At 24.6% G+C, this 14,177-nt stretch overlaps 1 protein-coding gene across 4 annotated transcripts in view; it reads right to left on the reverse strand.

Moving 5' to 3' along the window:
- Window positions 1-819: 819 nt before the first annotated feature.
- LOC142320625 (protein commissureless 2 homolog) overlaps window positions 820-14,177 on the reverse strand; it is a 116,864-nt gene continuing 103,506 nt past the window's right edge. For all 4 annotated transcript variants that reach the window (XM_075358638.1, XM_075358637.1, XM_075358636.1 and 1 more), the window contains 2 exons: window positions 10,288-10,505; window positions 820-3,980 (listed from right to left, as the gene is read on the reverse strand). In XM_075358638.1, the coding sequence (XP_075214753.1) occupies window positions 3,769-3,980; window positions 10,288-10,465 (390 nt within the window). In that variant the 5' untranslated portion in view covers window positions 10,466-10,505 and the 3' untranslated portion in view covers window positions 820-3,768. The remainder of the gene's footprint in view (window positions 3,981-10,287; window positions 10,506-14,177) is intronic.

Consider the following 14,177-nt stretch of genomic DNA (forward strand, 5'->3'; position numbering starts at 1 on the left):
AAATGTTTTTTCAAATGTTTCTATCTTAAATAATATATTTATTTATTATTATTAATTTTTTTTATAAGATCATTATTATAGATAAACTGTAGGCCACTTTTAAAACCAGTTGTGAAAAATAGTAAATGATCACATTTTAGTTAGGGGTTGTCATAACTCAAGGTTTCAAGTCAATTTTTGTTGTTTTTTAATGCCCTTGTGTCCAATAGGGGCTTGGGGTTGTGGTGGTCTCATATTGAAAAATAGATTGTTTTGAGATAAGAGTATTTGTTAAATTTCATTTTTTGTGTTTAACCATCAAAAGTTATTTAAGGGTTGCCGTATTTTATGACCGTCCAGAATGTGTGTGTGTGTGTGTGTGTTTCTGTACTGTAAATTTTCATATATATATATATATATGCTGAATGTTAATCACTTATAAATATCTCAGTATCTTGATCCTAGGAAGATAAAATTTTTCAAGGGTTTCTCTACGGATCTTAGCACTGCTCAGAAAAATTTTTTAAATTAACTTTCCAATAATGTGGAAAACTAAAGCTGGAAGTCAACATAGTCTACTGGAAGAACTAAGGACACAGAACCTCCTATGTCATAGTTCACATTTTTCTATTATGTAATAAAACATCCATAATGAAGCATAGGTATATTGTCAGTCAATAATAAAAGTGAAAATTCTTTTTCAACTTCTTCATTATTCCCCTTATGAACTGTGAAATGTGTGAAATACAAAAACAATAAAATATAATAATAGAAAATTTAATTTTTAATATTTTTATTGGAAAAGTATCAAATTTATTTTAAATATTATCATACAACAAATAGCAGCAGTCTTAATAATGCTTTATTAATTAAAATACATATTCAAAAATTAAATTAAAATTACATGAATAAAAATTATAAAATAAAGGTTATTGCAATTTTTTTTATGTGCTGAAGTATAATGATTTAAAAATAATACAATTAAACAAAAAAAAAATTAAATAACATTTATAATTATTTAAGATACTATAACAAAAATCAAAATAGAGATAAATATTATATTTTAATATATTAAGACATTATAACAAAAATCAAAATAGATAAATATTATATTTTAACAAATATCTGGAATGTTTTTAATGTATTTAATTTTACTTCTGTTTTCAGTTTCATACCATGAAGCACTTGTCAGGCTTATACTAAAAAAATAAGGCAATATTTATGTTTTTGTTTGCAATTAAATTTTAGTTTACATTTCTTGCTTGTATTTCACATTATTATCGAATGTATATATAAAATACATTCAACCCATTTACTATACTTTTTTATTTAAATGTAAATAATGTTCTTTAAAAATAAAAATTTACTTTGGTTTTCTTTTCTGTTTCTAATACAATTTAAAACATAACTTAGATATAATAAATTATTTTTATATTACAAAAAAATTAACATAAAAAAAGCAATTTACACAGAATATTAAGCATTACATTTTAATATTTTAAAAAGTTTTTCATTTTTTTTAAGCTATTTATTATTTTGTAACCTAACTAACCTATAAATTTTAACAACTAATTAATTTTTTTTTAGAGTAATTGATTTATCACAATTATTATTTTTTAACAAATATAAATTATTCTTGCTATCCAAATAATAAATAGAATATAACATAAAACAGCACTCATACAAAATTATTGTTATACTGTTTACACACTACATGCTTTGGCAACTAATACAATACAACAATAAGTTATTTTGGATGGCACGGTATTGAAGTGAGGTAACTGTACTGACTAATTTCAAATTTTATAAATTCAATTGCATAACACTAGGTATGAAAATTTAATTAATTATATCAGTCATAAATTTAACATTTTAATTCTGTTTTAAGGTAACATATGCTCATACATGAATTAGTATAAATTACTATTCAACTCCCTGAAAAGTAAAAAATAGCTTATACTAAAGATATGAATAATTACATAAAATATAAAACAAATTTACAGACTACTTTATTTGCATAAAACCTACAAAACTATTGTATCAGTCATTTATTCAGTAAATAATTTAATCATCAAAATTAATAAAAATAACTTATTAATAGCTTCATAATATAAAAACCAGACTTAGACTGGTATTGGAATATAATTGTGAACAACAAAAACAACCTTAGGACATTCTATTTTAATTTTATTAAACAAGTTTTAATCTGGTGGTTTTTGTTGACTGTGATTGAAATATATGTAAATAAAAACTACTAAATCAAGATAATATTTAAAAAAAAAGTTTATTTATCTTTACTTTGCATAAAATGTTCACGTCAACATCTATTAGAATCTTCAACTGTTTTATTTTTAAAATTAGATTTCTGTTTATGAAAATTATTGTAAAAGTCAACTATTTAATATAAATTACATTGTTCATTGTTTTACATGAAGATATGGTTAACATTTAGACAAAAATAAATATATTAAAAAAAAAATTACATTTTAAATATATGAAATATGTTTTCTTTTTAAAAAATCTTTTAGCTAATAAAATAAGAAAAGAAAAAAAATTGTAATGTTATAAATAGATTTTATAGAAATGTCCTACAAAAAATAATTAAAAGAGATTATGTTATTACTTTTTTATGATAATTTCTGTATAGATTTTATTCAATACATTTTGACTCTGTTTTAACACAGCATGCATGAACACAAACATATATACAAAACATAGCCAAAATGTTCAAATATTTAATCATATATATATAAATAACTTACAGCAAGATTATAAAATTTCTTTCAATAACAAATGTTATTTCAAAATTGAAACGAAGTATATTCTAAGGTAACAATATTTTTGATAAATATTTTTTTTTAATTTGAAAAAACCAACTGTATGACTTCATGCATAAAAAAAAACTGATCCTACAAGTATTTCAAACAAATAAAAAAGTAAAAACTATACAGAAAACATATCAAAATGTTTTAATTTACTAACAAAATTTGAAAATTATTTTTCTTTTAGTGTTAAACATTTTTTAAATAAATTTAAAAAAAAATTGTAGAACTATATTATTTTAAGATTACTCAATATTTATCACATTATTTAAATTGTGACATACTTAATGTATTTAATTGATATTAGTAATACATTGAGACTTAAGTACAGGTTAGATTATCCTTACACAAAAAAGTTTGTTTGATAATTAAATTTTGTTTGCATAATGGAAAACAATTGTTTGAGTTTTGCATTTATATTTTTGAATAAGCAAAACTCAAAAGTGAAATTGTGATTCTGAATATTTTTACTTTGTTATTAAAAATTTATTTTGTTTATTATTTAGAAAATAAATTCAGATTATCACCTCTTGACAAATATAATCAAATTTTTATTATTTAAATCTTTTTTGAGAATATAGTTTTTTTTTTAATTTGTGATATTGTAATATATACTAAAACAGAACTGATTTTATACTAATGTTATAACTTATGCTAATATTATTACAACAGTACAGTAAAATTAAAATAGCATAATTATGACTGAATTGTTTATACATTATAATTAAATTAACATGATATGTATGTACATGATTATACATATTTATCATCATCAGTCTAATTATCTTCCTCTCCATCTGGCGATGAAAATATGAGTATTAACTGAGATTTTATCAGCTAATTGTTTTGTAACAACATATTCCTTCATTCTTCTCATTCCTGTGTGCCCCACTTCAACTGAACACCGACCCTGTGTTTCAGTAACAAAGTCATGTAAACATATTACCCAAGCATATCTCAATATATGTCATGTTTTATCAGGTTTATAGACCGACAATAAATCTCCAACAGATAATCTCGCCATATCAGGCTTTGATGCTCCTCTTAATTCATGAACTTGACGAAGTTGCTCTAATGCTTCTTCATAAGTAGGTAAACCAGTGACCAGTGTGTATGATGGGAGTGACTCGACATCATGTGGACATTCACCTCTGTCACCTAAACCACGACCTTGTAATACTATTAAAAAGGAAACAAAAAAAAAAATTAATGAACCTTATAGATTGTGAACTTATAATATAGACTTATTAAAAACTTATAAATAAACTTATTAATAGGAAATTTTAGTCAAAAAACTCTTGTATTCATCTATTTCACTGAAAAACAAAACAAGTGATAATGAGTATACACACCAATTATGATAATAAGTATGATTTCTATATCAGATGTGGTCTTGTCTGGACCACAAAATCTGCATGGTATACATAAATGTATATTTTCATCTGAGATAAAAATAATATAAATTGACTCATCCTCTTTCCTTTAGCATTTTAGTGCCTACAATTATGGTGATTATCAAGGGGTAATTTTTTATATTATTTTATGACCAGTTGTTTTTATAATTATTTGAATGACATAGTACTAATTTTAAAGATAATTTTTTAAAAAGATCTAATTTTATACTGGTAAAACATAATAGTCTGTAAAGATAAGTAAGACAACCGATAGATAATGAAGTAACAAAACAAAAATAAATGCTCATACCTTTCTATAAAATTATATTTAGATCTAATACAAATATATATTTTATTGATGAAAATAATTCATAACACAGAAAAACAGAATAAATAAAACTTTAAAAATCAAAACAACAATAACTTTTCTGTCATAATCAAAATAAATTAGTAATAAAAAAGATGATAAAATGACAAATTAAATATTATGTGTAGTTCTGCATACAAAACCATAAAATGTTGCCAAAAAGAAAAAAAATATTGCTGTATTTCATTTTTTCAATCATTGTGAAATGATTTTGGTTTAAGAAACGACGCACCCACTTCAACAAGAAAATTGATTTAAAAAAACCTATTCAGGAATTGAAAAGTTCTATGATAGTTCTATGAAACTAGCTTTAAACCAATAAAAATCTACAATAGAAAATAAACATAAAATAGTAGTATTCTTTCAAAAAATACTTTTTTGTATCTGTAAGATTAGTATAAAACAATATATTAAACTGTTTGCATAAGGTTTTACTTTAAGCCAACTTTAAAAAAAAGGAAAACCTAAATATAAAAGAAATTTATTCTCTACAAAATTTAATATAATATTTTAGAGGTTTACCTGACTCCATTTATATCTCTGAAATAAGAAATTATTTTATACTCTTAACAAAAAATGTTATTGACTTGTATAAAATATCTTTTAGTGAAATTTTCTTTTCATTTAAAATATTTTATGTTTATTTATACAAATAATTTAGTTAAGTTTCTATCTTGGTTGCACAACAATATTGTGCTTGCCTGATATGCTGAAAATCTTGAGTTCAACTTCTGGATAGGGTCTGGAAAATTCATAATGAGAGCAATGCTCAACGAGTAAGTTTCTTTTTGAACATAGTTACAGATAAGGGCTATTATTTGTTTAAATTTTGGTATCATTTTCAAAGTAGGGAAAAAAATATATTTATAAATGATACACCTAAAAGATCAATAAAAAGGAGCTCACCAATTGAGAGCTGTTGTCTTTTGGTAATTAGAATCTTGGAAATTAATTTTTAATTATAATTTACTTTTTTTTTTAATCTTAACTTTTAATATTAATAATAATGGCATATAATATTAATGTTGATTATAAATAATAAATAAATTTAAAAAGATAAAGATAAAAACTGATGAATCTGATCATAATCAAATAAGTCATATTTAATATTTTTATAATTATGATTTTGGTTATAACTATTTCACATTATCAAGATGATTTTTGCCAAAAATATAAAATTAACTACAATCAGGTGCAAAACATTAATTTCTAGTTATTACAATTATTATTTTTTAATTTTTAATTTAAATATTTATTAACACAAATACTTATTGTTGCTACATTAAAAATAAAAATTAGAAATCAAGACTATCTTTTATTTTTTTAATACAGATTATAATTAAAAATCAAGGCTAAGGGTCAAAATTAAAATCAAGTGATGAGCAAAAAAAGATTCTATCAGTAAGATAGAATATTACTCTAGGTGACTCCCTAGTATATATCAATATTAATAAATCAAATACTGAGTTGCATCATAAGAGCATAATATAATTAAAGGTTACTGAAATTACATTTACTAAAAATGTAAAATCTTTTACAGTATACACATTTCATTGTGCAAATATATCAAATGATTCAAATAATTTTTTTTAATGTAGAAATAGAAGCATTGTTTCTTTAGCTCACAAATTAGAATTGAATATACTTGATCAAAACTACTACTGCTTTTAATAAAAATCTGTTGGTGGCATTGAAAATTAAATAATTTATTGGTTTTAATTTTACTTTTATCCAATAATCACCATCAAATCTTATTTTATATATATTATTTAGATTTTATTGTCATTTATATTTTTTATTATATGTAATTTTTTAAGAGCTAAGGTTCTAATATGTATGTAGGATCTTTATCCCATATAATTTTTAGTGAGGTAATATCAATAAACAGCATTGTCATAAAAGAAATTCAACATACCATCATACTGAAAGGTTGTTTAGAAGGCTGTCTTAAAGTTACATAATTATTTCATTATGTAGTACTGTGTAAGTTGCTCATATTAAACTCATTATTATTATTTTATTACTATTACTGTTTCTATTATTAATGTATTAAACACAGCTGATAAACATGACAGCCACTATTATATATTATAACAGTAAAAAAATATTATGGTTATTATCTTACTTTATACGCAGATTAAAAATTTGTAGGAAGTATTTACTGTATGTTATTGAATTGGCTTTGAATATTTTGTAGATTTTTTACATTTTCATTATTATTGTAAAATAAAACTTGTTCAATAAATGCCATTGCAGAATTAAAGTTTACTGCTATTACATCCTATAAATATTAAAAATATTTTCAGATTCTTTTTACATTCTATGATTAAAATAAAAGGGTTTAATTTGGAAATTTGCAATTTCAAAGGCTATATTAATAACATAAAAATGAATAATGCAATTTAGAAATTCCTTCTGGTGTTAACTATCTTTTTTCTCATAACATTTTTATTCACAAAATCAGGAAGTTACAAGATTCAATTCAGTAAACAAAACAACATACTGCTATTACAATTTATTCCAATTAATTCACTTATCCTTGTTCACTTATATATCCTTGTCACAATATTAACTAAGTAGACAGTAAAAGTTTTTTGGTCGTGATGCTAATTCAGATGTTTTTAGTCACAAGCAGTAAATTTATGCTGAAGAATACAATTATTATATATTTAATGAATTCAATAATTATACAGTATATATCTTTCAGAAATTACACAATCATTCATAAGAATAACAAATATTCCATGCCAGACGTACTAGGAAAAATGAGGAGTGGTTTCTCATTGCCTTCTTCATCAATGAAATGTATGGGTGCATAGTATGCTAAGCCTACTAAAATTCAGGGGGTATTCCGTCCTACATTACTGAGAAATAAGCCTTACTGGTGTTTCTTCTACATCAGATAATTTACAAGCATTACATCCAGCAACAAATAGTGTAATTAGCTGAAGTAAACTTACAGGGAAAATTTACCTATGTAAAGTAAAATTTTATCTATACATTGGTGAAAGTATAATTTTTTAATGACAAATTTACATTCAATATAAAGCCAAACAGATTAATTTGTCACAAGATTTGTACTTTCATACATTACCTAAGTTATGCAATGAGTTCGAAATGTAACTGTACACCTATCATGCACTAGTATAATATGTAACATCAATTATCTTAAAATGGTTGCATTGTTTTGTGAAATCCAAACATTATTAATTTCATCTTCAATTGAGTAAACAAAACAACATACTGCTATTACAATTTATTCCAATTAATTCACTTATCCTTGTTCGCTTATATATCCTTGTCACAATGCTTTCTCATGAACTGGTGAATGATTTCACAACAAGCTGAATTTATTGACTCTGCTAAGAGTATTGGGCCGACTGTTCTCCTGGATATTGCAATTCATATCCCAAACTTCTGGTCAAGTAGAAGAATTTCATTATTTTACAGAAGATATGTGGCCAGTATCTTCTGAACTGTTTTCATTTTATATGGGATGAGAAACTTCTCACAAACTGCCACCTTGTGTGCAGTTGCAACACTGATGCTTTTCTTTTGGCCCAACTTCTGCATAGACTTGTTGAGACCACATTGTATAGCAGTTGATATGTCTTGCACTTTTTCTTCAAGTACTCATCATCTATCACCTTTGCTCATAGTCCTTTACTGATCCCATCTCCCTAAATTTCTTGATTAGCGCTCTTACACTATGTTGATTAGGAACCAGTATAACTGGAAATCTAATGAAAAACTGGTCTTTCATTGTCTGTGTGTACTATCACATTCACAGAAAAACAATGAAAATTATTCACTGTTCTACAGTTATCACCATTCTGAGCTCACACAGAAAGACAGTCTCAAATGTTTAGAGGCAACAAACGTAGCTTCTTGTCTCAAGGTCACCAGGATGACTGGCTCATGGAAACAAAGTGCACACAGTGCAGCATTACCAATCTTTGCATAAGACATTACTCATAGAGCATGGAATATAATCCCTCAACATACAATTTTGTTTATGTGGGTGTATAGTTACTTTTTGAATGCACTGTACCTTGTAATACTGACTCAGAAACACCCGAATCATTTTTAATGAAATTGAAGGATGATGAATTTATTGTAACTCTAAATCAAGTTTAGATATACCCTGATTTTATATATTGTGGCTATAAGTGGCCAAGTTTGAATAAAATTTGTAACAACTATATTACAAACCATTTTCACAATTCTGGATAGGTTCCAACTCTGCTAATAGCCTGCAGTAAAGCAGGTGAATTCAGCATAAAACATATTTAGCTTTTCTTTTTATTTTATTGTAGCTGTAATTTAAGTAGGTATTAATTCACCTGTTGTACAGCAGGTGAATTTCAGGATTCTTAAAAAAATAAAATAAAAATTAAGGAATAAAGTAAAACTAAAATTAAGGAATTCCTTAAAGTAAAATTTAAGGAATTTAAGGATACTTAAATTACAGCTACAATAAAATTAAAATAAAAGCTAAATTTGTTTTTTACAAACAAAATCTCAGTTTGAGAACCAGAAAGATGAGATACTCTTTATCATAGGGCATCAACCCTATATCACAGAGGTCTCCAACCTTTTTCTGCCATCTGGCCAATATTTCTAACCTTTTTTTCCTGTTTACCCTTCAGGAATCAACATCAGGTATTACTTCAGAGGATATGTATGAGTGTAAAAAACGTGCAGTCTTGTACAGTTTCAGGTCGACCATTTCTAAGATGTATGGTTAATTGAAACCCAACCACCAAAGAACACCAGTATCCACGATCTAGTAATCAAATTTATATAAAAGTTATATGAATATAACTTTTATATGAATTTGATGTTCAAATCCTCTTTACTAGGATTTGAACATTGGAACTCTCAACTTCAAAATCAGGTGATTTGCGAAGATGCGTTCACCACTAGACCAATCATAGGTGGGTTAATATTTCTAACCTGTACTGATTCACGGATCAGTTGCAAACAATATTTTAATTGAATGTACAAGTATTTATTTGTTTTTATAGGCCTACACTGCCATCCAAAACTAGAAGAGCATATCTTACTGTAAACTACTTATAAATTATAGAAGATTTTTTTACAGTATTTTTTTTGTGTAATTTTACTTCAATCCTTTAATTTTTATATATTCACTAATCTGTGGTGTTTATTTATTACAAACTCAACAAATAATCAATGAAATTAAATAAAGCAGAAGACTGATGACCAGTATTTTATTTATATCTTAATTTTTGCATTTGTTTTATAAATTCACAAGTTTTTTTTAAACTATTTTTTTGAGTTCATTTTCCTCAAAAATGTTTAATGTGGATCATGTGAGGCCCATGGTTACCAGATGAGTAGATCTCTTCTTTTTACACCATAAATAATTTAAGTTTAATGCAAATACAGTATTTTGTATTACATACTTCAAATAAAAAAATGAAAAGACACTTACGTAATTTCTTTATATAAAGAAAATAAAAAAGTGAGGCATTCCTCACTTTCTTTCTCATTACTACAATATTACCTGTTCATAATTTCACAATATCATTTGTTTACAATTTAATGAAATTGTATTCATCTAGTTTATTCTAAAAGTAGATCATATTGTGATATTTACAAATCATACAAAGTCTATTTTAAAATATTTTCAAAAGACCTGTAATGTTAAAAGAAAAAGATACTACAATTATAATTATTTTGATATAATAATTGAAAATACCTGATCTTTTCCATTGTTGAAATTTGTGATAAAGCAAACAAGAGCAAAGACAGCCAACGCATGACAAAACCATGAGTGTTAAAACAACACCAATCCAAACATCAGAAATGAATCGATCATAATCTGCGTCGTAAGGAGCGTTCACCTCCTGAACTACAATAGTGTAATTGTGAGACATTTCATCACCAATACAATTGCCAACAGCAGACACCTCTGTCCTAAAATTTTAAACAAAAAAGAAAAGAAGTAAATTATAAGTATCATATAGAGTTCATTATTAAATAAATAACTGTTTTATTAATATTACTTAAATATGAAATACAATATAAAAATATGCTTATTAAATTACACCATTCATCTAGGTCATACTTAATAATGGAAAGAAATTATTGTTTACTGTGGTCAGAACTATAATATTATGTTATAACAAGTTATTACTATTCTCTAATATTTTAACAAAATTAATTAACAGAATAATATTTTTAAAGAAAAATAAAATCGACTTAAAAATAACTGTAAAAACCAAAAATAGTACTTTTTAAATTGTTTAAATTTCACTTTTTGAAATCATCATTAAATTAAAAGCGGACAATTACCAATTTACCGACATTTGAATTTGAAATATGAAAAAAGAAATGAAAAAGTATTAGTTTCTATAACAGTTTTTGTTGAATTTGATTTTTTTACTTATTTTTTAATGTTTTTCATTTAAAATTTGAATAGACCTACAATTAAAGTTGTTTTGCATGAAAAAGTGCCCTTCTCAAGAAATTCTAAGAAAGAAACCTGTACATTGATTAAAAAAACAAAAAAAAACTTTATGAAAGGTAAATTACCAAGCATAGATCTAATCCAAGAATGTAGTTGTTTTCACCTTAATATTTCCAATGCTTTTCTTGAAGTTTTGTATGAAAATACTTTGAATAAAAGAAGGACATTAATCTACATCTAATAACCCTATAAAAAGCCAATGCTAAGTAAAAGACAAGAAACAAATAAAAATCTTTATTTAAATCATCCATGTAGACAATTTAATTTTTTTTTAATTTTTCCTTTAAATTATACAAAAAAATATATATATAAATAGAATATTAGTGAAAATAAAATATAACAAAAACCATTGAAATTGGTCTTTTTGGTTAGTAATAATATTGAACAAACAAAAAAACACAATCAATGAAATTGAAAACTTTCTCCTTTTATAGTCTCCTTTTATAGAAATTGGTTAAAAAGAATTTTCATGTATCTATATATGATCGTGGTTACAAAATGGTTTAGAAAACTAGTTTTTCACCTTTGCTAGATAATTTAAGCTGATATACATATATATATTTCTCAACCTTTTTTTAAAGATATTTGAAATCTGGTTGCTTTTACATAAAATTTAACAATTCCGGTAATAAAAAAATCATTTTTGCACTAAATTCCTACAATAATTAGTTATTAAGTAAATTGTTGAATTTGTTATCGATTTTTTTTTTTAATTGATTTTTTTAAAAACTGTATGTAAAACAAACTGGGATCATAAAAAATATAAAATCTTACAGAAAAAGATCTTTTCTGAAAATATTCTGGGTATATCAGATGAACTATAGAAAAAAAACTAGTATTAAAAAAAAAATCACATTCAAATCTAGCAGACTCTGGATTAAGCATAGCATATTTTTCATACTCAACAATTAATTCATATCATATTCCCAATCACAAACAATAAATAAACAAGAAGAAATTTTATAAATAGAAGAGGTAATGAGCTAAATTTATCATCAAATTTTTAAATGGAACAGGAATTTGAAATATTAAAACCTGTGTAAGTCAAAATTTATAACTTAACACGTCAAATAACCTCCTAATAATACTGAAAGTTAGAAAAATGAACATGATTTATTGGTTAATTTGATATTATTCAGCCTCCTAAAATGACAACTAATGACATTTAAAATCTATAACAGAACTCCCATAATTATTTGGAGAGTTTATGTGTAGTATCGGACTTGATCTCGTTTACATTAAAAAAGCCATTAAAATTATAGTTGAGGAAGCTTGACATAAGCAATGAGTTAGAAGCAAATGAACAGTAGGAGACATACCGTACTTACTTGCGTAATTCATGCACATCAATTTTTAAACAATATTTTTTTAAATATTCAAAAATAGAATATTCAGTCAAATAAATATCATTTTCCCACTGAATATCACATTTTATTTTCATTATAAACCTATGTAAAATTGTTTCCTCCTATAAATCACACACGTAAAAAAATGTATGGTGAAAAAAGTGCGTGAAGTACGTAAGTACGGTATGTATATCGTGTTCTTTTTTATGAAGTTCTTCCTTTTCTTTGTATCGAGAATAACAGCACAAGTTTAGATCTTATGGGATGAATTAATCGTATACATTTTCTTCTTCTTTTTTTTTTGTAACAGATTTCTACATATACAGCCAAAAAAGGTAGTTTCTAAGATGATACACCAATTTGTTGAAAAGATGCTTGTCAAAAACGGTTTTTTTTTAGAGAAAGCAACGTACAATTTTTATTACAAATAATCATCTTTTTAAAAAGATATATACTAAAAACTCATTCTACATTCTATTAACAAAAACAAAACTTATTAGTACTCTTTAACAGTAGCGGGTTAATTAAATTAGGTAAAAAACTGAAGCGTAATTTTTTTTTTTACGAAATTTAATGTTACGTTATAATTTTTACTTACTTGGAAGTTGTTTTCTTTGTAAATACGCAATAGAACTCGGTTAAGAATATATAAAGAAAATTTATGAACATATATAACAGTAATTAATACTATATATAACGAATCTAACACAATAACAATCAGTAATCACGCTGTTTTTAACGTATTTACTAAATAACCAGTCCATTTTTAAAATTATTCACTGTTTTGAATACCGTGATTTTTTAAACAATATTACTGTACTTTATAAAAATAAATGATGCTTTCATTAATCGTTTTTAAATATTCATACACAAAATGAAGGACGCATTTATTAACTTATATAGGTTATCATTTACAACATTAGTGAAAGTGTAAAATGTTGTAATTAATTGATAAGTAATAAATGATTCATAGTATACATCTAGATTTAATTTTCATCATTAAACAATAATGATCCAAATAAACCTATTATGTTAACTGCAAAACATGTTTTTTCTTGATTTTTACAGCAAAATATTTAAGAAAAAAACAGATGATTATACGTATTGCAAACTGCAGTGGATTAAACCATATTAGGTTGTAGTAACGGTACTGTCGTATTATTTTTATTACTATTTTATTATTATTATTATATTTTATTTTAAATAAAAATTAACGATTAATTTTTTATTAATGACTCGATTAATTAGTTAAAGTTATTGAAATTAATTAAACTCTCTATAAAACTGATTACCTTTCTACTAATATCTTCCTGTATTATTTTTTCTTACATTAAAACGATTAAGTATCTATAACGATTATTTATATTTTTTCTAATGTAAAACCAGTTCTGTTTTTATTATATTTAACAACTATTATATTTCCTTAATTATGAAATAGTGCTTCGTAATTATAAAGTATTAAAAATAAAATTATCTTATTTCACCCAGAAAACAAGAATAGATATAGTTATAAATTAATAATTAAATAAATGGTGCAAAAAAAAATTCCAAAAATAGATATTTTAACAACAGGAACAGTATAATGGACCAGGGTAACGGACTTTTTCCAATTAAAAAGAAAGAATGAGAGAATAATAATGAAAAGAAAAATCCAGAAAGAATTAAAAGAGATTCTTTTCTCAACAGGACCTTTAACAATCTGTTCTTTGTAATACAGACAATGGCACCTCAAAAAGCTGTTGTTCGAACAGAAGGGTTACCAGACCACCGTAA

This window comes from Lycorma delicatula, chromosome 2 (assembly GCF_047948215.1).
Source record: "Lycorma delicatula isolate Av1 chromosome 2, ASM4794821v1, whole genome shotgun sequence".
In the NCBI taxonomy this organism is placed as follows: Eukaryota; Metazoa; Arthropoda; class Insecta; order Hemiptera; family Fulgoridae; genus Lycorma; species Lycorma delicatula.